General features: G+C 44.6%; 1 protein-coding gene across 1 annotated transcript in view; it reads left to right on the top strand.

The window, feature by feature from the left end:
* LOC144139980 (beta-hexosaminidase subunit alpha-like) overlaps window positions 1-23,474 on the top strand; it is a 94,524-nt gene that overhangs the window by 54,110 nt on the left and 16,940 nt on the right. Inside the window, exons 6-11 of the mRNA XM_077672197.1 lie at window positions 2,831-2,939; window positions 4,211-4,415; window positions 8,998-9,084; window positions 11,856-11,928; window positions 17,333-17,504; window positions 22,861-22,951. Coding sequence (XP_077528323.1) covers window positions 2,831-2,939; window positions 4,211-4,415; window positions 8,998-9,084; window positions 11,856-11,928; window positions 17,333-17,504; window positions 22,861-22,951 — 737 coding nt within the window. The remainder of the gene's footprint in view (window positions 1-2,830; window positions 2,940-4,210; window positions 4,416-8,997; window positions 9,085-11,855; window positions 11,929-17,332; window positions 17,505-22,860; window positions 22,952-23,474) is intronic.

Raw genomic sequence — 23,474 nt, 5'->3', positions numbered from 1 at the left:
TGCGTAATGCTGTTGGCGGCGCTGAGGTAATTACGACAACCTTAACTATTTCTCTTTGACGGTTTAGCCCTGGTGGTGTTCCAACAATGCGCAGTCTTGTCTCTGCAGGCACGCGATGTGCCATCGTTATTTTCCCCTAGACAGTGACTGAATCGTACCGCTGTATCACAGTGCCACACACAAAAGTGTGCGGATGGTGACCTCTGAATTTCCGACAAGGGATTCCTTTTGATCGCTTGTTAAAAAATTTTAAATATGCAAAGGTCCACCAATCACTTGGGGTGAACCACATCCTAACCGTCTTTATATGTTGAGCATTTTGGTTCTTGTCTTAAGATCAGAGTAAGGACAAAGATAAGGGAAGAGAAGGTACGCGTACCGTACTACACGGACAAAATGTTGTGTGCAATGCTGGGGTCACAGTTTGGCAATGGAGACAGCGGGCGATTTATTGCGGAAAGAGATATGTCGTGCTTGCGGGACAGCCTAGCATACGACTGTTGCAGTAGTGGGATCGCTGTGGTTATGTGGTTGCTTTTGCTGATTTTGCTGCTTCCTACCGTTATGAGGCGCCGATGGACTCGTGGGTCCAGGATTGAGCGATATTATTAAAAAGCAAAAAGCACATGCTGTACAATGGTGCAGTTTCTACAGCAGCGGTCCATAGTTGAAGTAACGGGCGTAACACGGTAATTAACTGGATATTGGCACTCTAATACTGTGTACACTTCACTAAAACGATGAACTATCTTTTTCGAAGTCGAGGACTATGGATCTATATTAATAAAAAGAATTCATCGCCGGGTCTAAAATGAATGGTGTGATGGGGTGTGCAAATGGTGCTGTAGGTTTTTTGGGCTTTGTTGTGTGCTCACAGGCAAGCTGGTGGGAGCATTTCACTCGAAACATGAACTTTGCAGTACTCGGTGCTAATTTTGACACTACTGCATTAAAGGTGGAGCAGTACAGAAGAAAAGATGGTTGTCCGTTGTATTCAGGGAAGAAAGTGGAGTAACCACTATTGCGTTATATTGCCGTACAGTAAGCGAATGTGTAAACATCAGAATAAGACGATTCAAATATTGTGATCAAGGGCGGGTACTGTAGAATTGAACTTAACCAGTTTTCTCTTACAGTATTCTTTGATATGGAAATGGCTTACGGTACATCTTGGCGATACAACATACTTACCGACCTTAGGCCCTTGGGGGTGTCAAATAAAACGAGCAAAATGGCTAGTTGCATGTCCAAGAAGACATTTAGTGATAGAGTTAGTTCATCCCTCTCCAGGCTATATGTGCAGAAAAATGACTTGCCCCAAGGGGCACTTTTAAGCGGCACATCGTTCATAGTTAAGACGAACTCTCTCCGAAATGGAAATCCACCAACTATTTCCTGTTCCACGTATGTCGACGACGTGAAAGTGTCTTCTAAATCATGTTACCTGTTGATTTGCGAACGCACCGTTAAGCCTGGTGTGAACAAACTTGGTGGCTGTCTGGACGGACACAAGCAGTTTTAAGCTGAACTCAGGAAAAAGTACTGGCTATGTGTTCTTCCGCAAGTACGGGATTCATGCCGACGCTGAGATTACCCTTAATCGTCTAGAAAGCCCTGTAAAAATGATCCCAAGTGTTTGGTGACGTATTTGTTGGAAAAGTCAGATTACTTCCACACATCAAACGACTTAAACTTCAATATGGGAATACAATAAACATTCACAAGGACCTCTCCCACCCGTTCTTGTGGTGCAAACAAAAGATCGATTCTGCGGGTTTACGCCGCGTTGATTTGGTCTCGGTTGTGCTACGTTGGTGTTGCGTAATGCGCGGCCAAAAAATGACAGTAACGATGCTTGATCCAGTTATGTGTCAAGGGCAATCCCAAGACATGGGATGCACCAAAACACCTTGAAAAGAAAACACGCACCGAACATTTCAAGGGCCGGCCAAAAAAGGTCGAATCCACGAATACCGCGATAGAGCCCAATGGCATCATGCCGAAATATGGAAAACGTTAAGCAAACCGGAGAGAGATAATACGACAGTCCTGCGACGGAGCCCATAAGGTAAATAAACGAGGAGTCCAAAGAGAAAAGGGAAACCAGAACCCTGGAGAAGGAAGCAGCACGCAATCTTTGAGGAACGAGCCAGGTGGACGCGGCGAGGCCACCGACTATGCCTACCAAACCTGGCCAGCAGCGGGGCCGACCTCGCATCGGTTTCCGCGCCCTAGGCGAACCACCAACCTGCGTATTGGTGGCCCCATCGGTGACGGTTGGGCACTGCCAGCGTTGACGCCTCGTGTACCTTCGCTTCGATGGTCCCACAAGGATGCATTCCTGATCTTCTAGGGCACTTCTTAGCGTTGACCAGCGTTGAATCCTCTTATCTACCGATGTCAGCAAGAATGCCGGGCAAAGACCCTCGCTATGCATATGGCGAGTGAGAATGGGCAATGTAGGGCTCATTGAATGAAGGCGGAAGTAAGGGTAGGAAGTCAGGAATGTCAAGGAAAGCAAAGGGGAAATATTTACGTTTACGTTTGTTCTTGAAAGACAGAACATGGATAAAAACAAGCCCGCCGGATGGGATTCGAGTGCATAACCTCCAGAATACGCGTGTGGGTCGATAACCACTGCACTACTGGTGGGGTGTGCTCTCCTCCACTTTCTTGGGTATTTATGCTGAGGTGTTTTTTTCCTGCCCTTGGGAGTGTAACCCAGCGCCGGTCCGACCCGCGGGCGTCAGTGTGCAGCACAGATGGTTGATTTCATTAGAAGCAAATTTACAATTGATTCGGGAACGATTCCGCTCTTGAATCTTTGCAGGGTGCTTACAATCCGGTCACGCACGTCTACACACGAAGGGACGTGAAACGTGTTATTAGCGAAGCGGCCTCCAGAGGCATCCGTGTCATGGTGGAGTTCGACACACCAGGTAAGAAGCTAGCGGAGCTGCCTATTCACGAAAAAAAAAATTGAGTGCGAAAAAAGTGGTTGGTCGTGAATGCTGTTCTGACACCTTGAGGCTTATTCACCTTCTCCTTGAAAGTGTTCTCATAAAATTGTTATACAACACAAAAGTAGTAAATCCAACAGCCGAAACGCACCGTAGCTTTTCTCTGCTTGGTTACAGGCCATTCTGTGATCGCTGGCAACGAGTTGGACGATGAGATGGCCGCTTCGACTACACTCAGGAACACAGTAGACATAACGACGGTACTCTACACTGACCTCGAACCGCTCGGGACAACACCTGCATAAAACCATGACAAACACACTGGAGTGAACAGCTAGACAACAAACCACACGTAATAAAGTCACACTTGGGATGATGCACAGCTTACTCACACAACAGGCACCCCGAAGTGGCGTTAGAAAGTTAAGGATATTCCACACACATGTAACACACTCCCACCTCGACAGCGTACGTCCAGGACCCATGTGCAGTGGGTGCGGAGAGGGCCTATCTGTAATCTACGTACTGATCCAATGCACGGTACCTAAAAGAACGCCTGGAACAACACTTCCCACAACTATTCAGACAAGAACAGCGATCACTTCTTTGGCGACGAGCCCATGTTTTTCATCAAACGCGTTTTTGAGTTTCTTACCGACGTCAGATGTTTACGTTTGATTTCTTATTATGCATCTTGACAATTTGACCCTTTACACCAGTCATCGTCATTACCTTTTGCTTCATCTAACGTTTATTTTTACTAGAATGCTTGAAGTACAGTTATTTCACTCTCGTGAAAAAAACTTTCTTTTAGCACTCTCTGCCCTTAGTCGGCCTTGCGCCACCAAAATCCAAACCCCATTGTCAAGTTTCACCAATGTGTCTACGCAGCGGCGCGAGACACGTTGGAATCGATAGGTAAAATAGGTCAAGAGCGTAAGACAACCGCACCGAAAAAATATGGCGTGTCACGCAGTGTAATGTTAAGCAAGCCAAGCAATGTTTCCTGATATTATATTGTCATGTTGTATCCAGCGCAATGAAGTGGTGTTGTAGGCGCAGGAAGCTCTGACGAGCTGTACGCCATCCGGAAAGAAAATGGGACGTACACAATACTTTCAAGGCATAAATTTTAGATGCTTGGCAATTACATTTTTATGTATTTGAAAAATGTCAACCAATTATATCGATATACATGGAAATTGCCAGGGCTTAAAGCGGCGGTTTTAAATATCTTGTTACGGCTTCAGGGCACACACGTTCTTGGGGAAAGGCCTTTCCTGAGCTTCTGACAGCCTGCTACACAGACGGCAAGCCAACGGGCCAGCTGGGACCCATCGATCCGAGCCGGAGCAAAGCGTACTCGTTTCTGGCTGCGCTGTTCGCAGAAGTTGCCAGGTTGTTTCCTGACCACTACATTCATCTGGGAGGAGACGAAGTAAACGCCGACTGCTGGTGAGTGTTGTAGATTTAAGTGAATTCCATGTTCGGCTTATGCGGCTGCAATCAAAATGACTCCTGTATATGACGACAGAATCGTATTCTATGTGACTGCTGACTTAGCACTGTAATTTTAACGCGAAACTTTCTTCGTTTCACTGATGGTGGTTGTCGTAACCAAAGCGCACTGTAGAAAAGCCAACTCTACACAATCGGATGACAAATGATCATGATGATGATGACACAAGAAATGGAACCTGGGGCCCTAGGGGTTCAACAATACGTCTATCCGATTATGTTATTCCGACATGGTCGAAGTAGTTTGGATTTTTGACTGTCACTTTCCCTCTGCTGCTCGAACCTCTAAATAAATAAAACTCAAACAAATTAATCGCGAACACTGGCTCACGTAGTTTCGCGAAAAGAAAGCTTCGCGTTCAAACGAGAGTCGGTCCAAGCCGATATGGGCCCGAAAGTGTTTTAATATTCTCACCCTGGAGTGTGCTGGAGCGCAGGACATCGCGTGCGTGATTATAGGCCTCAAAGGCTAGATTCTCGTACTAATGTAAATATGTACATAGGGGGTGTAATTCACTCGTAGTTTTAAATTTGCCGTGTTTAGTGACTAAGTTTCTATAGTTCCACTAACGCGAGCATTATTGCCTGCGCACCACGTCCGCGACTTAAAAATTGGTTTGAACCATTCTATTTTTGTTCTGCAAGCATGGCATGGCATGTTTTCTGGTCGATTTTGTGTATCGAAATAATTTCAACAATAACTACACAAATTTGCCGAAAAACTTTTTAAAGCTTTTTTAGAGGATGTTTAGGAACGCCTGAGCACCACTTCCCACTCTGGCAAACTTTCAAATGGACCTGAGCGCATGGCTTGCTCTCACTTAAGCCTGCTTAGGTCTCTGTAACAGTGTTCACGTTTTGTCGCTTTAGCAGAAGCATTCGCGACCTGTCAGACCTTTTGTTGCACACCACTATGCGCCCTTCGTCGCCATCGTTTTCATTTCTTTCCTTGTTCCGCCTGCACAAGCAGCACATTCAATTTAAAACGCGTGCAAGCTGTTGGGGTAGTCACTAAAACCGGTCAAGGCAGTGACAACTGGTGCTCCACCGATAGAAGTGTCCCCATTAGAACGCGACCAGCGTCCCAAAGTCCCTCCACGCCTTATCTCCACTCCATCGCTCTCAACTCTTCAATCATTCTCTGGTAATAGACAACTCGAATACAAACGAAGCCCCGTGATAAGGTCGCCGACATAGGCCAGCTATTGTTCACGCTGTAAAGTGCTGGAGCCAGCCGAAACGTTGAACGAACAATCAGACATTTGCGTGGCACATGCACTTGAGGAACTTTTAGCTTCTATGAGCCCTCCACCAGCTGCGACCTTACCTCAAACTCAAACCAGTTTTCTCCACCACACTTCAATCTCAACCTCGCCATATATGTACAGATGTTCGTGCTCAGCTTTGAAAGTTTACGTCACCATCGAGTAGGAAAACTTAGCATCAATGTAACTTGACTCGTTCAACCTCACGCGGAGTTTAGGCCTATCGCTATTTCGATCTTCCGGCTATATAGATGTAGTGTAAAATGGGAGTAATGCTTACTTGGTTTTACGTAACTTGTTAGTACTTTTATTTTGCTCAATGTTTGAACTGTACTTGCGATAAATGAATATACGAAACGCTGCGCGATGGTTAAAATGGCTTTTTACACCAATTGAGAAGGTATGGTTGCACTGCATTACTAGTTTACCGACCACTAGTTAACAAGATGTTCACTACACTCCGGTCGAAGCGTTAGGGGTACAAAAGTATCATTCACTATCCACGACGATCAGCTGTCGAAGTCTTCTCAAGCCGTATTTTTTTCGTTTCTCTTGCGCAGGGGAACATGGGCCTCAATGCAAGATACGTGGGGTTTTCGCCTTTGATCCGCGCAGCATAGCATTTCTTGCTGCAGTGTTTCAAAAGCACAAAATTGCGGGTATTGAAGCAGCTGAGCTTCTGAAAAGATTCGAACATCTATTGCTGGATTTTTAAGCATGTGCGAGAACCTTGTACCTCACCTTGGCTAAGTTTAGGGTCGGACTGATGACACTCTTTGCTCCAGCTTTAGAGGTACGGTACTCGGCGTTCCACAAACTTATTTCCTACACCGTACCAACCGGGCTTTGCACTCTTACCGTCTAAGTTGTCACTGTTGCTCACTGTGACAGCGGCATCGGATGTCGGTCATCCCGTCGTTTTACACCAGTAACGTCATTTCGTCACCGTTAATGGCATTCCTTCTTTTTTGCTGTCCTGTGCGGACTACACGCTGGATATTACAATGCGTCCAGACGGTGACGGGAGTCGCGGAACCACCCGAGATGGCTTGCGACCGTCGCTGTGAGAGAGGAGGGTAGTTCAAAGGCAGCGCCAAGGCAGCCATGCGCCATTTCGTTGTCGTCTCTGTCGCTGTGATGACAGATCGACTGCGAAAATATTTGCAGATATCCTCCAGCGACGGCTTACGCAATAAAATAAGCTTTCTGCTTTTCTCCTTCGACCTTTCAGCCTTACTCGTCGCAGTACCGACAGACTGCTCCAAAAAGGCTCCGGATAGAGCATGGAACGAAAAGAACCACTCTTTGAGGGGTGATGCTCATGGTTTATGTTCTAACTAGAGAGTGTCGAGAGCTAGCGGGAACAACAGCGCCCGGACACGTGTTTTAACATGGTTACCCGAATTGCAAAAAAATAGCAAGTTTCTGTCGTAATTTTTTTTGAAAGCGAAAGTTTAAAAGCAGAATAATTTTTATATGAATGGAAACATCCAACAGGCTTCGTCAAAAGTATTGTTACCCGCCGTGGTGGCTCAGTCGCTAAGGCGTTGCGCTGCTGAGCAGGAGGTCGCGGGTTCGATTACCGGCTGCGGCGGCCGCTTTTCTGATGGAGGAAAAAGCAAAAACGCTCGTGTGTACGAGATTTCGGCCCGCGTTAAAGATTCCGAGGTGGTCAAAATTAATCCGGAGCTCTCCACTACGGCGCGCCTCATCGCCTGCGTTGCGTCGGTGCGCAACGCAGTACTGTTACAGAGCTGTTTTTACGGAAGTTCTCCCGTGCCAATATCGACAAAGGGTTGGCCAAGCACCGAAAGGCTTATTCTCTTCCGTACGGCATGTTCAACTTCTACTGTTTATTCTATACTAATTGTCATGGCCAACTGTTGTGTGACTTGAAGATCACACAGTATCTGGAATATCTAGAAATATAGAAGATCAGTGGCCTTGCAGCGGTGGCGTCTCTTTAGACGAATCACCTACGCTTTGTTCCTTATTTTTAATTGCCTCTGCGATTTTAAGATTAACGCTAGAAAAAGACACAGTAAGGCTTTTGTTCGCTGAAATTCCACGTTCATTCAAGGTTATGTGTGCACGATATTTCCTTCCTACCAAAAAAGAACAAAAGAATTGAGACCCGCTATTTTGTTGTGTTTCAATCTTGGCTGCGATACTAGGCATCCTTAATTCGCTAGTTAAACGTACTGCATGAAGCTGCGCATTAGGAAAATTAGAATGAACAGCAGGATATATTTAAGGTTGTTCGTTTTCGGGCTTTATGTTTTTTTAAAGTAGGGGGTTAGATTTCGTTTGCTTTTTTTAATTGATAATCGCGGGTAAATCGTGTTTTTCCTGTAATCACATTCCCACATTCGGGCTTTTTCGGGTCACATATACAGAGGTCCTATACAATACACTCACTTTGTTTTATGAGGCGGTATCTCGATCTTCCTAAATCAATGGCGTTAAAGTTGGTGTCCGTTTGAAGCTGGGAATCGGGTGACATTATGGTTTTCCAGTAAATACTCTTTCAAATCTGGTGTTTGTTGAGTAATGAATAAATAACAATGCCTGTAAAGAGCATTGATAACGTCCAAAAAGACATTTTATTCACGAAAGCTGCTCATCGATCTTTTACAGATTCTTGTTTACATACATTATTATCTGAGTGCACCACATGTCGGTCTTCATTCGAGACGTGCCCGATTCTTCAAGGCACCTCAACCGTGAGAAAAGTTTCTCGACATCACAGCGTACCTTAGCTAGGCACAACAATGTCAGTGCAGCATTTTCCAGCCTGGGGTAGTGAGCGGTTGAGTCGTGCCAATACTCAATAAATTCGAAAACTGCGTTTGTGGGGCTTGCTTCTAGCAAGTACTGGTTGAGAACGGCGGAGTGCACGATTGTGTATAAAAGGTCCATTCGGGGGAAAATCGGGTTTATGCCGATTCTCGCAAAACGTGTTCGGGGTGTAAAAATCAGGTAAAATCGAGTTTTATGTGAAAACGGACAACCCTAGATATATTATATTCTATCCATTGGCCCTCATCGCCAAAATACGAATTTTCCTTTCATACTTACTGTATGGAGCTCTTCGCAAAAATGATTTTAGCAAATGCTTCCAGCTTTGTTCACAAACACCGTAATATGCACGTCATAAAACTAGGATCACTGCTCTAATTATCTTCGGTGATCCTAATTAAAGAAAGTTACTGGCACTGAAGGGAAGCTAATAGTATCATGTTTCCCTTTCGCAGGATGTCAAATCCTCGAATCAAGAAATTTCTCCACACAGTAGGCAATCAAACTGGTGTTAAGAATATCGGAGAGTTCTACGCCAAGAGGTGAGTTCTCCGTGACATTTTCCCCACTAGTTTTCTGAGAGAACGTGCGCACGTAAGATCTGTTGCGATTGGCTGGGACGTTTGTTGCTGTTATAAACCACACTCAGGCTTCGTTTGAATTCACGAGCAGCGTGGCAAACAGCTTAATAAGCAGGGTAATTCGAGGTGGAAAATAAAAAGAATTAACACGGCGCCGCCGCCGCGACTACAAACAAGAACATCGCGGCAGACTTACTCCCAAGGGCAAGCCGCAGTTTTGTAAATAAAGTAATTTATTGAACACATAAAAACTAAAGTAATTGAAATGCAAAGCCAAGTAAAGGAAACAGTAAAAGCAAATAAAAGAACAAGTAAAGGAAACAGTAAAACCAAATAAAAGCAAAAAGTAGGAACAGAAGTAATAATTTACAAATGAACATGTTGCTTAAAGAACGAATTCGTTGCACATTTGAATGCATAATAGTGGCGCTGGTGACGTGTTTGAGGATAGACAGTACAGTTATTTGCGTCCTTTCTTGTCGATCTTCAATGCTGTAATCGCCAACCAGTCTTCGTTGCCGTCCAATGCCTAACAGGACAAGAATTGATACGGCGCCGCCGCCACGACTGCTAACAAAGACATCGGGCCAGACACGTTCCGAAGGGCAAGCCCAGGCTTTGTAAAAAAAATACAGAAATTTTAACGGCAAAAACTAAAATAACACTAATTTAAAGCTGAGTAAAGGAAAAAAAGTTAAAGCAAATAAAAAAATAGTAACAGAAGTAATAATTTGCAAAAGAACATTTTGCCTAAAGAACAAGACCGTTGCACATTAGTATTCATAAAGGTGGCGCTGGCGACGTTTTTGAGTATCGGTAGTAAAGTTATTTGATTCCTTATTGTCGACATTCAATGCTGTAGTCGCCAACCAGTCTTTTGTTACCTTCCTAGCTACGATTGGACAATTCGCTAAGGTATCAACGAAACCGTTTAAATGCTAAATTCGACCGCAGCCTCAGATTCACAATGCGAGTGCGTACGTGTACGTGTTAATAAGAGGACATATTGCTTTGAACAAACGTGTTCAGTTTGTGTGACACCTAGCGGAAAGTAAAGGGGCGTGTTTATTTCATCGGTAAATGGGAGAGTCATGCCTGTCATGCCTGCAGCCGTTGAGGAAGAAGCACCCGCTGTGCCCTATACCCTGCCCCGAGATTCCCGTTATCGCCTTCTCCGGCTTATCAGGCAATAAAGAAGTGTATGAATGCAATAAAGATTTCAAAACGGTCTAGCAGCGATTCTTATGGTTACTTTCAAACAAGCTTGAAAGGTAGTATTAAGGCATTTCGCAACTATGAATGCTGCTCACGAAAATTGGTCGCTTATCCGCTTGTTTCCCTTATCCACTCCCCTTTCGCACCTTCCTTGAATGAATGCAATCGTGGTTTCTCGTGTGGCCAACTGATAAGATGCCATTTATTGCAAAGATTTTTATTCCTCTGCTGGTGGGGCAGCTCGAGCTCGAGCTCGAAATGTAGGTCTTTTGGTTTAGCCTTATTTTAACCCATCTTTCTTCGCCACTTCTTTAAGCATCTTGTTTTTTTCATTTCCCCATGGTAGATGTCAAAACAGTGTGTATTCCTAAAAGACCCCAGGCACTCTGGGATATGTACGTATTGCCTCGAAGATACCACCAGTTTTCTTTACGCGGAATAATGTGTACACGCAAGAGCCATGCCGCCAGCTTTAGTGGTTTTGAACGGTATAAAAAATTAATCTTCAAGGGTTCTTACAACTTTCTTGCTGTGCATTTGAATCGAGTGGACGACAGACGGACCGGAAACTACGCCATTAGTACGCCTGATACCGTGTATTGTCTTCAACAAAACATGCATGCCTTTTCAGGCCGACAACAAACTCTCACTGGTGACTCGTGACTCAGGCCAGAGTATAACAGAAAGGGAAGGTTGATAAAAGATAAGAGTGAAATAGGGCTACAGAGGCTTACAACAGAAATGGGGTGGAGACATGCTGCAGCAGTGCAGTGAGGTCTGTTGAGTGGAACAGGAAAGTGGGAGGGGGAGAATTTGCGGGGTAAGAATATGGCGAGTATCTTAAAAGATAGGAAGGAGAGAGTGAGGCAGGGGTTGTTGAATGGTAAGAATGAGAGGACGGGATCTGGGATTGAAGCATGAGGGAGACGGACTGGTGGGAGGGCACGTGGGAAGGGAAGGACGCGCAGGGGGTAGGGAAAACATTACGAAAACAGCAGTTCCAAGAATAATTGAGGCGTGTGTCGAACATATAGATTAGGGAAGATGGAGTAAGTAGGAGGAGAAGTGAGATGATGGATTGCTTCAAGGGGCCTTGAGCGGAACCGATGGACCATAAGATATGAAGAAAGTAGGATTGAGTAAGTAGAGAGTAGGAATAATAACATGTGATGTAAATGGAGGGGAAGGATTGGGAGGGCAGGGAAACATCATTAGTAGTATGGAGCATGAACAGAGCTAGGTGGGAAGCGTAGTAATAGGATGGATCTAAATGTTGGGATGAGCTGGGGAATGGCATGATGTGGGAGCCGGAGGACGTTACGTGGCACAGCAGGTGAAAACGCTGCCGTTTTATGGTGTCATTTGAAGCGGAGCAAGAACCAGATGACTGGCAATCTTTGGGATAAAGACAGCGTATTCTTGCGCGTATTTTCATTGTAGCTGACTGCCGCTATTTTAGTGGGCCGTGTCGCTTCGTTATCCACACACTCGTAACGGTGCTTCTTTGTCATTTTTAGGCTGTTCGAGATTATGAAAAACATTCCGAAGACCTACGTTGTGTGGCAGGATATGTTCGACAGCAGTCTGCCGGTAAGAAAGCCAGCACGCGTTGGGATATAATAGGTGTTTATAAGGAAGAACCTATACTCAAGCCCTCTCGCTTCGCGTTTTTGCGCTGCGCTGAGAATTTGAATTCGCGGGGCCCAGGTTCAAAATAAAAACATTAACCGTTTTACTCAGCCGATCATCCTCCTCACTGTAAAGTTGTAAACAAACTGCTGGTGCGGCTGAAACAATTAAACAGTGTGGCAAGTGTGCGAAATCAACATCTCAAATAAACACCCGTTTTGCAAATGTTTATTTACCCTGCTTTTTTGGCTAAAGCAGCTTCACGCACGAGTTTTCGGTGATAATTTAAATTTTTTTACATCATACTGCTTGGAGTAAAAATTCAATGAGCTCAGAGAAAGCACGAAGAAAAGACAAAAACTAACATGAGATAGTGCGCGCCCTAGGTTGCCCAGTCTACAAAACAAAACCGTGGGTAAGGGCAGGGAACTCAACATGACTCGGCGGTTATTCGTGTGCTCTAAATGGAATTCATAATCTCGGGTTCGTGATGGACGTAGAAATACACTTATTACATGGCCATAGTTTACAGTTTTACTGCAGAGCAGCAGTTTTGTGTGCTAGTTGTGATTTCAACTACTATTGCAGAGATAAACTAACAGATTTCCAAGCAGTTCTGCCTTAGTGCTTTCAGCAAGGAGCATGCGTTATCGCAGCTGTTCAATTAAGCAGTTTTATTCTGGCCTAGAAATAGTTCATGCAGTGACCAGATCGGAACCGGAAGCGATCTTCCAAAACAAAAACTCTATGCAGAAGCATCGTGACTGCCCATGCACAAATGGCGGCCTGTCCGCTTCTGAGCAGGAGTGCCCGAGAAGTGCCTAAATACTCGCCACGTAATTCTTTACTGTGCTCGAACTACGGCGCAATGATACGTTTACTGCCGCTAATTGCCTTGCCGCGGCGGCCAAGATTGAAGATACACGAATGAATGGTCACGAAGTATGCATGTAAACAAATGCCCGGCCGTGGCCTTGCATGATCTTGGTGATGACAATAGCACGTGAGGTCGTTACCAGCAACTTAGACGGCAAGATTCACGCTACACAAAATTGTGCAGTGTGACTTCAAAATCAAGACGTATCAATGTACAACGGGGGTTTAATGTCTTGTATTTTTTTACAGGATACCTCATATCGCAGAAATCGTGTTCCGTATGATGAAACACGTATGCAACTTGAGCATACTGGTCAACTCATACTACATTTAATTTACCGCGCTCGTTTTCACGTAGTGTTTTTGCTGGATTAAGAAAAAAAGTGAATGCTACGTTCGTATTGCTAATTGCCATTGGAGAGTTGGCTATGTTATAATAAACGATAATTTTCAATGCAGAAATATAACATTTTACTTGTTCTCACAAGAATTTAGCAGCCCCTCAGCACATACTTTCTGCACACGCGAAGATCGTTGCCAGTACGTTGCTTTATAATGCGATGTGTACAGAATTATCGGGCTTCAGTTAGAAATTTAGTTCTTGCTATCTATATGTACTGCCTTACCTAGCTTAACGCCATCACAATGAAACCGCGCTGGAGGGCGCGTTAGCGCGGTTGTTTTCACTTTTTCGATATATTTTACGAATAACATTGTGTTCCTGCAATTGTCGAAACAAGATATTCTTATGAACTGTTCCTTCGGAAAACGTTAAATTGCGTCGGTGTTTTGCATATCGCTGACCACCTAGTCTACGTAATTTTGCATTTAAAATGTCTATTACGTTGATAGTTTTCCATAGCGATCGAACCTCTTTTGGGGCAGCAAATAATAAACCATAACGCGTTCCGAAGCAAACGTGCTCATTTTTTCCTGCCATCTATTTGAAAGAAATCTGAACAGGCCTAAGAGCTCTGTTAACCCTCTTGTAAACCTCTTGTGAGCACTTGTAAACCCTCAGCACCAGGCCCAGACAACATCACATATACAATGATACAAGACCTGCATGCAGACACTCTTCTAACACTCTTACACCTATATAACAAGATATGGCTTTCGGGGCGCATTCCAAACTCTTGGAGGGAGGCCGTAGTAGTCGCTTTCTTGAAGGAGGAAAAGGACCCGTCGTCCCCCTCAAGCTACCGTCCTATAGCCTTGACGGGCTGCCTGTGCAAGCTCTTCGAGAAGATGATCAATCCCAAACTCGTGTACTTCCTTGAGTACCACGGTCTTCTCGAGAGCAGCCAGGCAGGCTTCAGGGTGGGGCGATCAACGAACGATCTACTGGTAGCTCTTTACTCGTACATCAAGGATGCCTTCGCGCATAAGCAGTATTGTTTAACTGTGTTTTTCGACCTTGAGGAGGAACACGACACCGCTTGGCGTTATGGGATCCTTATTGACCTCAAGTCAATCGGTGTTTCTGGTAACATGTTGAAGGCTCTTGTCAGTTACTTGTCAGACAGAGCGTTCCGAGTAAGAGTCGGTGGTGCACTCTCAAAGGTTCGCGTGCAAGAAAATGGCGTGCCACAAAGTGGCGTGTTGAGCTGCACTCTCTTCATAGTAAAAATGAACTCTCTTGGTAAGGCACTGCCACCTACAATCTCTTATTCCATGTATATAGATGACATCCAGATATCCTATAAATCATGCAATATGTCAATCTGCGAACGTCAAGTCCAGCTTGGTGTAAAGAAACTTGCCGGCTGGGCAGACAAGAATATTTTTAAATTGAATCCTGCAAAAAGTTCCTGCGTTGTGTTCTCCAGGAAGCGCGGGGTCCATCCGGACCCAGACATTCATATCAATGGCGTGTCGCTTCCTGTGAACAAGGAGCACAAGTTCTTAGGTGTTGTGTTGGACCACAAACTCAGATTCATTCCCCACATCAAGGAACTGAAAAATAAATGTCTCGAAAAAATGAATATACTTAAGGTTCTCTCCCACCAATCCTATGGTTCCGACAAAGAACTCCTGCTTCGCTTGTATACTGCTTTGGTTGGGTCTCGTTTGGACTATGGCAGTGTGATGTATGGGTCGGCGACTAAGACAGCCTTGCGAATTCTGGACCCAGTGCTACACTTGGGCCTTCGTTTGCTTCGGGTGCTTTTCGCAGTAGCCCTGCCGAGAGTCTTTATGTCGAGTGTGATAAGTGGAGCCTTGAGAACCATCGAACGTACATGGACTTGCTTTATGCTTTTAAAATTTCGTCGCTGAATAATCATCCTTTTTATCCTGTCTTTAACGATACATCAAATTATCTGCTCTTTGTAAATCGCCCATCCGTTCCTCTGCCCTTTTCACTTAGAGTGAGAGAGCGAGCCTCGGATCTCAGTGCTTCGTTTTTAGATGTGTACAGGTCATCCTTTTCTAACAGTTTACCGCCTTGGCAGGTTCACCCTGTGTCGTGCGACCTTTCTTTTATGAGACTTGACAAAAATCGTGTACCGCGAGCTGCAATACTGCAGCACTTTCTGTCTTTGCAGTTTAAATACACATGTGCAGAATTTTATAGTGACGCTTCTAAAACCTCCACTATGGTGTCGTGTGCTGCTCATGGTCCAAATTTCAATGCAGCCAGAACCATGAGCGTGCACACAACAATTTTTTCAGCAGAAGCGTATGGAATTTTACTGATTGTACGACATATTTCTGAAAATCAAATTCCTAATTCCATCATCTATACAGATTCTTTGAGTGTTGTTCGCGCACTGTCATCGCACAAGCCCCCACAAACCACATAGTTAATCTTGTATTCAACACTATCATGTCCGTGTATGCACAAAAGCATGAGCTGGTCCTCTGCTGGGTCCCATCGACACGCAGGGATCGATGGGAACGAGTTGGCAGACGAGAGTGCCGCTGCTGCTGCACTCAGGAACACTGTAGACATTACAGCGACACCCTACACAGACCTCAAGCCACAAATAAGACAACACCTGCGCAGAACGTGGAAACACACTGGGGCGAACAGACAGACAACAAACTACATGTAATAAAGCTACACTTGGGACGGTACACAGCTGACTCACACAACAGACACACGGAAGTCGCCTTGGGTAGGCTGCGGATAGGGCACAGCCATGCGACGCACTCGTATCTGCTGACGGGATCTTCTAGACCCCAGTGCAGCAGGTGCGGAGAGGCCCTATCCGTAGTGCACATACTAATCACATGCAATTCACTTCACACAACACGACACAAACACTTCAGACAACTCTACAGACAACATATTCCCCTACATCCATCGCTGTTTCTGGGTGACGATGCCATGTCTTCCGTGAAACGTGTGTTTGAGTACTTGTCAGACGTGAAGTTTCTAAACCTGATTTCCTATCACGCATAATTAAATCTGGCCCTATACACCAGCCATCGCCATTGCCGTTAATTGATTTTATTGTTATTTTGGCTTTAGTAGCCACTAGTTTCCTTTACATACTTTTATTTGGCGCTCTTTGCCCCAGCTGGCCTTGCGCGAAAAAACTCTAACCATCATCATCATGAAGAGCTCAGTTAAACCGCATAAATGTTAACGCTTTTACTTTACTTATGCTATAACTTTGCTCTACCTAAAAAGTACAACCAGGCTTCTTACAAGCCTCCCAACCTTTCTTGATTCTGTTCAGATCTTTTCGTATTGGGCAATAACGCATCAATAACGCAAAATTTACTGAAAGCGGCGAACAGTTTTGATAACTTCGGTATCACACAAAACGATATCGGTGAGCACTATCTTCATTGTCTGGACATTGTCGCAGTAACCTAAACAGCGGAGGTTCCAATATTTATTAACTTTTGTTTTGTCATGTCAGCGTGTTTTTTTGTGTTAATATATTTCTATTTAGAGCTCTGGCGTATGGTATATTAAGCCCGTCGATGCGCACATAAAATACACTTGGTCAACTCCACTGTTGAGTAGCGCAGGGGACTCACCTGATCGCATTCCTATGGGATCCACTAATTCATGACTGACGGGCTCAAAATGCATCGTGTACCAATACGGAAAGGTTTGCAAATTTATAGAAATGTTGCTTATGGCGTATTTAATAATACAAAAAATAAACAACAGATTTTGGTTTGTCTAGTTTTCACTAGATGGCGCCAGCTGTCTAGCAAGTTAACGTTTAAGTTTCAGCATTTATTTTAGTACGGAAGTCACATAAGGTAAGTGGGCCGTTGCCCACATTTGTATGTACTTGTAAAACCTTTCGTATTTTTGCACAATGGCTTTTAGGCTGGTGGATCATGAAGTAATTTCATAGTAATGTAAACAGTTGAGTCCCTCTTAAGCTAGGAACAGAGTTTGGACTGCGTCGCCTTCACAGGGCCGTGTAATATATGGTACTATTAGGCATGCGCAGTGGTGTGGACGGTACGACGATCACTTCGTGACCACAGTGACGTGCAACTAATACAACGCACGCCACAGATGCCGAAGGAAGCGGTTGTGCAAGTTTGGAGGCAGTCGCATGACTCGGAGCTGAAGGCGGTGACGGAGGCTGGATTTCGAGCATTGCTGTCTTCCTGCTGGTACCTGGATTTGATCGGATACGGCCCAGATTGGAAGACGTACTACGCTTGCGACCCGCACGACTTTGAAGGCAAGTAACTACCTCTGCTCAAATGTGCCGCTGCAACACCTTGATGACCCTAACTTTTTTACCTACGCAGCCAACTGATATTTTTACATTAGTATACGAGGTACTGATCCTTTACCAAATCCTTCTGCTCCGGCAGATAAATTCTGTGCATTAAGTACGTCGAAAGCGCTCACCGAAGGTTGCACGCTGAAATGCACCTAGCTTCTAATAAGAGATGTGAACTCTAGTTCTTTATTTTTGCTTTGTTGGTCGTGTGCAAGTTGGTACACTTTAAGCCAACGAAGTTCTAGAAACTTTCGGCCATCGCCCTCATACGATAACGCTACCACATATACATAGTTTACTCGCGTTATAGGTATGGCTTTTTCGTAGTGAGCTACCATGTTTCTCTACGGTCGTCACATAATGCTTGTTAGCCGCACAACGTGCAAGCCACGTAGCTACCGTTTAAACTTGGGCTGGTTGGTTAGACGTATGTCGAAGAAAAATAGCGGTAAAATGAAGACGAAGAATGGAAATCACAAACGCGAGCGTTTTTCTGGCAACTTTGTGTGTTTGTGTGTGTGCTTGACGAATCGTTCAAATTTTTTCCTTTATATTGCCTGGTGCAATGAACAAGAGCTTAGTGGTTAGTCAGCACTCGCGTTTTGTGATTTCCTGTCTTTATCCACGTTTCAAAAACCAGCGTAGCTCTTTAGTGCAGTTGCAACTTTTCTTCTTCTCTCGCGATTATAGAAAAGAGAATGACTGCAACCGCAGAAAACGCATAAAAACTTGTTATGGTGAAAACGTTAATTCTGGTTCCGTATTTATTCTTCCATTGCTTAGTTCCCATCGCGCAATACAAGAGTGTGCTTGAAGCCGCTAATGCTGTACACACGAATCTTACCTGCGAAGTTCGTCATTAGTTTTGTGTCGAATATATTACGAGCAAGGCAAATGGCGACATGCCGTAGCTGATTGCGGGCAACCATGTCCATGACTCAGTTAATCCATGTCTGCATATCTGACCGGATGTGGACGCTGGATGAAAATTTCTACAACTTCGAAATTAGTAAGTGCAGCTTACAAAAGATAAACTAGGCAAAAATAAAACAGCATTTACATCTACACAATAGAGCGTAGGTGGATCTGAACGCGCAACCCTAGGATAATGCTTTGGAAGCGCGGAATGTACATAATTGGGCTGCAGAGACGGCAGCACTTTTCGTCATTTTTCGGTATACTAGTTCGGAAGCCCTCGTTGGCTCCCTAGGTAGGAAATCCGGTGTCACATTTTTGTAACTGATTTTTGGCACAGAAAGTGACACACAGCAATGATAGAGGTAATGTAAATTAATAGATTGAAAAGAAAAGCGGGAGAACTAAGGTCGGAATGCGTATCGAACGTAGGGCTCCCGAAGTGAGAGAGGAACATGCATCCCCACTACAAGCTGACTAAAACTCAACCTAGTGAATTGGCTTTTCATTAATTTATTAACATGCCTACTTTCGTATTAAGTCAGTGCTGCTAGTGCTGCTGTACATGAATGAGAACAAAAATCGTGAGTACGCCGTAATAATAACAAAGACGAAAAATGCTTAGAGGGTTTGGCCTGATTACGCCAGGATACACATATAACAGCAGGGACAAGATTACAGCGGCAGACTCAATGAAAACGGATAAGTCATGTCGCGCTTCTGCGGTAGTACAGCCCGAGGGCAGCGAAAAACATTTCAGTAGGGGCGGCGACAGAAGTGTCGAGTATGGCGGTCCACTTTTTAATAATTTGGGAAAAAATGAGGATTGGAATGAAGACGCCCAAAATGAACAATTCCCATTTTGTTACTGTTATCCCTTCGTCTGGACAAGTGTGTGGGGTACTGAAGGTACTGAGGTCGATCGGTTGCTACCTCCGCGCATAAAATCTGCTACCTGCGCATCAAAAATAAACACATAGAAAATGTATTTGTAGGATTTAAGTGTCCCATCATACAGCATTCTGAAGGTGCAACACTGATGCCCTAACTGTTAGAAAAAGCAACAAAACGCGAAGCAAGATTTTGAGTTTGGTTTTGAGCAAGGTTTGAGTGGTTTTCACTTTATTCATAAAAATTTTAGTGTTCCTGGTCCGGACCTGTGCAGCGTACTTAAGAATATAACGTTCGTCAGAAAAGTAGAAAATGCGTTTGACGTCATCAGGGGCTTAATTGAAAGTAATTTATATCCATCTACTTGATTAGCGAAAAACGTGCTTTATATACGCTGGCATCAAAACAGCCAGCCGCAAGCAAGAACGGGACCGAACAGCACAGCACAGCGACAAGTGGGAACAGCCAGAAAACAACGTTTTTATGTGCTTCTGCGGAATGGGAAATTGTCTTCTGTGTTAGCAAAATCAATTTTTAGTGCCGTACTTCCTTGAAAAAGTTTCTATTTATATTTCAGTTTCTTTTCATTCAAAAGAAAATATTTGGTTTCATCGCTTCGAAGAAAGCAAGTTATCTCAGCCCACTGGGATGCATATCTGCCGAGCTATTGGGCGAACAGTACTGGCCGCTTTTTTCTGCATGTCTGTTGCATTTTTGAGATTCGTATACGAGAATAGTTTGTCACACTTTTCCATAGATCGCGAAGCACGTCTGATTGTCGCCTCTTGGTCGATGTGTCGCTAGATGACAAATTTTCTTCGTTTTGTTAATTTACCTCTTGTGTATATCGTAACCATGCTCTAGTGACTATTGGAAGGCTTCGATTGTAAAGTTTCACCAATGCTGCTCTTGTGGGTGGAGGGTAAGCTGTTTGGAGCAACATGCGTAGTACGTTCGCTATCTCGAACGATGCACATACATAGGGATGCACTCGGCCTTCGTGTGAGGCCTGAGTAATATCCTGGCTAATGACCCAAGTAGTTGTAGGCTACATTCTGTAGCCTCCGAGTCAAAAAAGCGTGCCCAGTTTGCTATTCAACCGGATTTAGCGTGCATCATTTTAAATTTTTTGCCCGTCTCGGTAACAAGCGTGGTGGGGAGTCAAGCATGTAGTGTGCATAGCACCGGTCTATCGAACGAGGAGCAGAATGGTTAACCGGTCACATCATCTATAAAGGGTGGCGGAAACCGTTGCAGGTTGTTTCGATAATTTCAAGAGCAATTCAAATTGCAGAAGCATGTTGGACGATGATATTACAGCCGACGCCTGTTAATAGGAATTCCACGGGTACCGTAAAAAGTTCCAATTAACCGAATTAGCGATTCGACAAAAATCGCAAGAACGTCAACGGTGTTATTCCGAAATACCTACCCCTTCATGATTTAGTTTAGAAGCTCGACTGCCGTCGCCAATTCCAGCCTACGACACGGGTTGCCCAGATGGTTGACACGTATTACAGGTTATCGAGATGCAAATATGCACCGGCCCACTGCACCCTTTCCGCTAAAGAGGCAGTCACGTGGCGATGGTTGCAGACAAACTTTTTTCCAAGACCTGTTTCCCTCAACCGCTGCTATCCAGACCTTTACGCAAACATCTGCACTTTGTGCAAAACCAGAGCCAACGTGCACCACAGGAGGTGGTCCGGCCATGAGCTCCGAAAAATACGCCCACCTGTAATATCAAATCAGATGTAAATACACTTAAAAGATGCAAAATTAAGACTGTACAACAATGGGAGAATATTCTTCTCAGCTGCACACCGGAGGCACAAATCACAGCTGTCCGGATGGCCTTAGCCTCCGCGAGGATCCCAGGGATCCTAGCTGACGGATGAGGGAGGGAGACCGTCCAAGTCTTTCAGAACCCAAGTCATTCAGAACCCGTATCGGGCACCAAATAAAGTCGTCTCTCGGTCTCTGTCTGGATGCAGTTCCACACAACGGGAAAGCTGTTGGAAGTGCAGAGCAATAAATTTCCTGTCTTTCTCATGTGTTATTGTTCTGCATACCTTGCGTTTATCTTCTGTTTATTGCTTTCTTGCTTGTGTTTTTCTGTATTTTCCTCTCTTTTTTGTGTTTTATTTTTTTGTGTGTGCGTTGCTTTCCTTTTTCCTTGTTTAGGTTTCTTGCGCTGCTTTACTTTCGTTTATTTGTTTTTATGAACTCTGGCGCAATAAACCCTCCAATTGCCCGAATTCTGGCCAATCTCCCACATAAGTATGCACCACGAAGCGAGGAACAACAATGATCGGAGAAGGCTGCTGAAGACTCGCCTGTGGCTCCTAGGACTGCCACCGTCTCTTCCAGTGCTTTTTTTGGGGGGGCGCAACAAAGCTGGGCCCTGCAAGAGAGATCAGTATCACTCCATCCGTTAATTCGTAGCAGAGACAGCTCGTCTGCGTGCTAGAACTATTTGGATCAGGTTGACTTGGATTTTGTTCTCCCACTCATGTTCTTTTCTGCCTTGTATTTACTGACAATCATTTCTTGTGCTCCGCTATTTATCCACGCCTAGTTTTTCTGACTAAAATAAAATCTTGGCGAATTCGGCAAAGCGGGTATGCATCATTTGACTTGCGTGATGCTCTACAACACAGGGTGGGCAACATCCGGGGCCCCATAGTCCTCCGAACTTAAAAAACAAGCCGTAACAACTACGCAATTGCGGCCACGCGCCGCTCAGGGTTAAGAAACAAGCCTCTGCATTACCCTTCCAGAACGTGAACAACTGAAACAGAAAGAATTCAAGCCCACACCACGAACACGTGCAATGCCAGCCTCAAATATCTTGGGCACTGCCGGCTGACAAGCCAGCAGTGCGTGTTGCATGAAACATGCTTGGGCTGAAGACAGCAAAGCAATGTAGTATAGACCTACCTATACGTCTTGTATGCGTACCACTTCAATATCCATAATCTGTACCATCAAAATAAAATCTCGTGAAGAGCATGTAAAAGTACCATGAGAGATGCACTCTACGTTATCATTCACGTCATTTGGACGGGTTTTTTGTAGTTGTAGCAACAGGAAATATACGTACTTCTCACACCAGCAGTACGTCTCCCGGACATTTGCAATGTCGATTGCTTAAATCTGCAGGATGTCTGCGGCACGTTACGCGTTTTGTTGAGAAACGAGATGGAGAAAGAGAGAGAGGAGGAACAGAAAGAAACTGTTTTTGAAAACCAGTAGTGGTTAGGGGGTCATTTAAATGCAGGATTGTCATGATGCATTGGCTCCACTTTACTCTCTTCAGTGGTGTACGACTAAATTTGCAAATCGAATACTGACTAACATATCAGCCCTTGTTAATCTCTACTACGGATTTCAGTGTGTCCAATGTATTTGTATGTTCAAACAATCGCTCACTTTTGAATGCCGTCCAGGAACGCAATGTCAATTCTAACACGTAGGTGAGCAGAATTTTTTTTTTTTCTTTCAGGCAACGAAACTCAAAAGGCGTTAGTGCTAGGTGGTGAAGCCTGCATTTGGGGAGAGTATGTCGACTCAACGAATCTCATCAGCCGCACGTGGTGAGTGCTTTAAAAGACGATAATATTTTTTGTGATACTTAAGCTTTCAAATGTTTGTCTTTCTGTCTCTCGGTTTAGTCACACAGCCAAACGTTACACGGTTTCTAGGAACCTTTTCCAAATCACCAAATCCAGAAACGCACTTCACAGTTGCCAAAATTAATCAGAAAAAAGAAAACATTAGGCATATATTTGGAGGCAGAACATCAATACATAAGTGGTATTTGCAGTGTCCTTATAGTTAAGAATACGTGGCTGGCTAAATTTTTTGTTCTAGCAGATAAAAACGTACGTATGACAAAAAATGCAAGGGCATGCGACAGATTTGACCCGCGTGCTGGCTTTCCAAGCTTTGCCCCGCACGGGGCACCTTGAGCAATCTTGGTGAAGGTACTGGCGATACCGCGGACCCCGAGCCCCCATACATAAGCTGGATCCAACCGTGGTAGTGTGTTTTAAGGTGAAGGGTAGAAACCTCAAACGGTGGCCGTCGGAGCCAAGGTCAAGCTCCGGCGGATGGGCT

The sequence above is a fragment of the Haemaphysalis longicornis genome, unplaced genomic scaffold (assembly GCF_048455015.1).
Source record: "Haemaphysalis longicornis isolate Haplotype H1 unplaced genomic scaffold, Haemaphysalis longicornis Haplotype H1 scaffold_5, whole genome shotgun sequence".
Classification (NCBI taxonomy): domain Eukaryota; kingdom Metazoa; phylum Arthropoda; class Arachnida; order Ixodida; family Ixodidae; genus Haemaphysalis; species Haemaphysalis longicornis.
The sequence above is the reverse complement of the archived record's forward strand: the minus strand, read 5'-3'. Positions and strand labels throughout refer to the sequence as shown.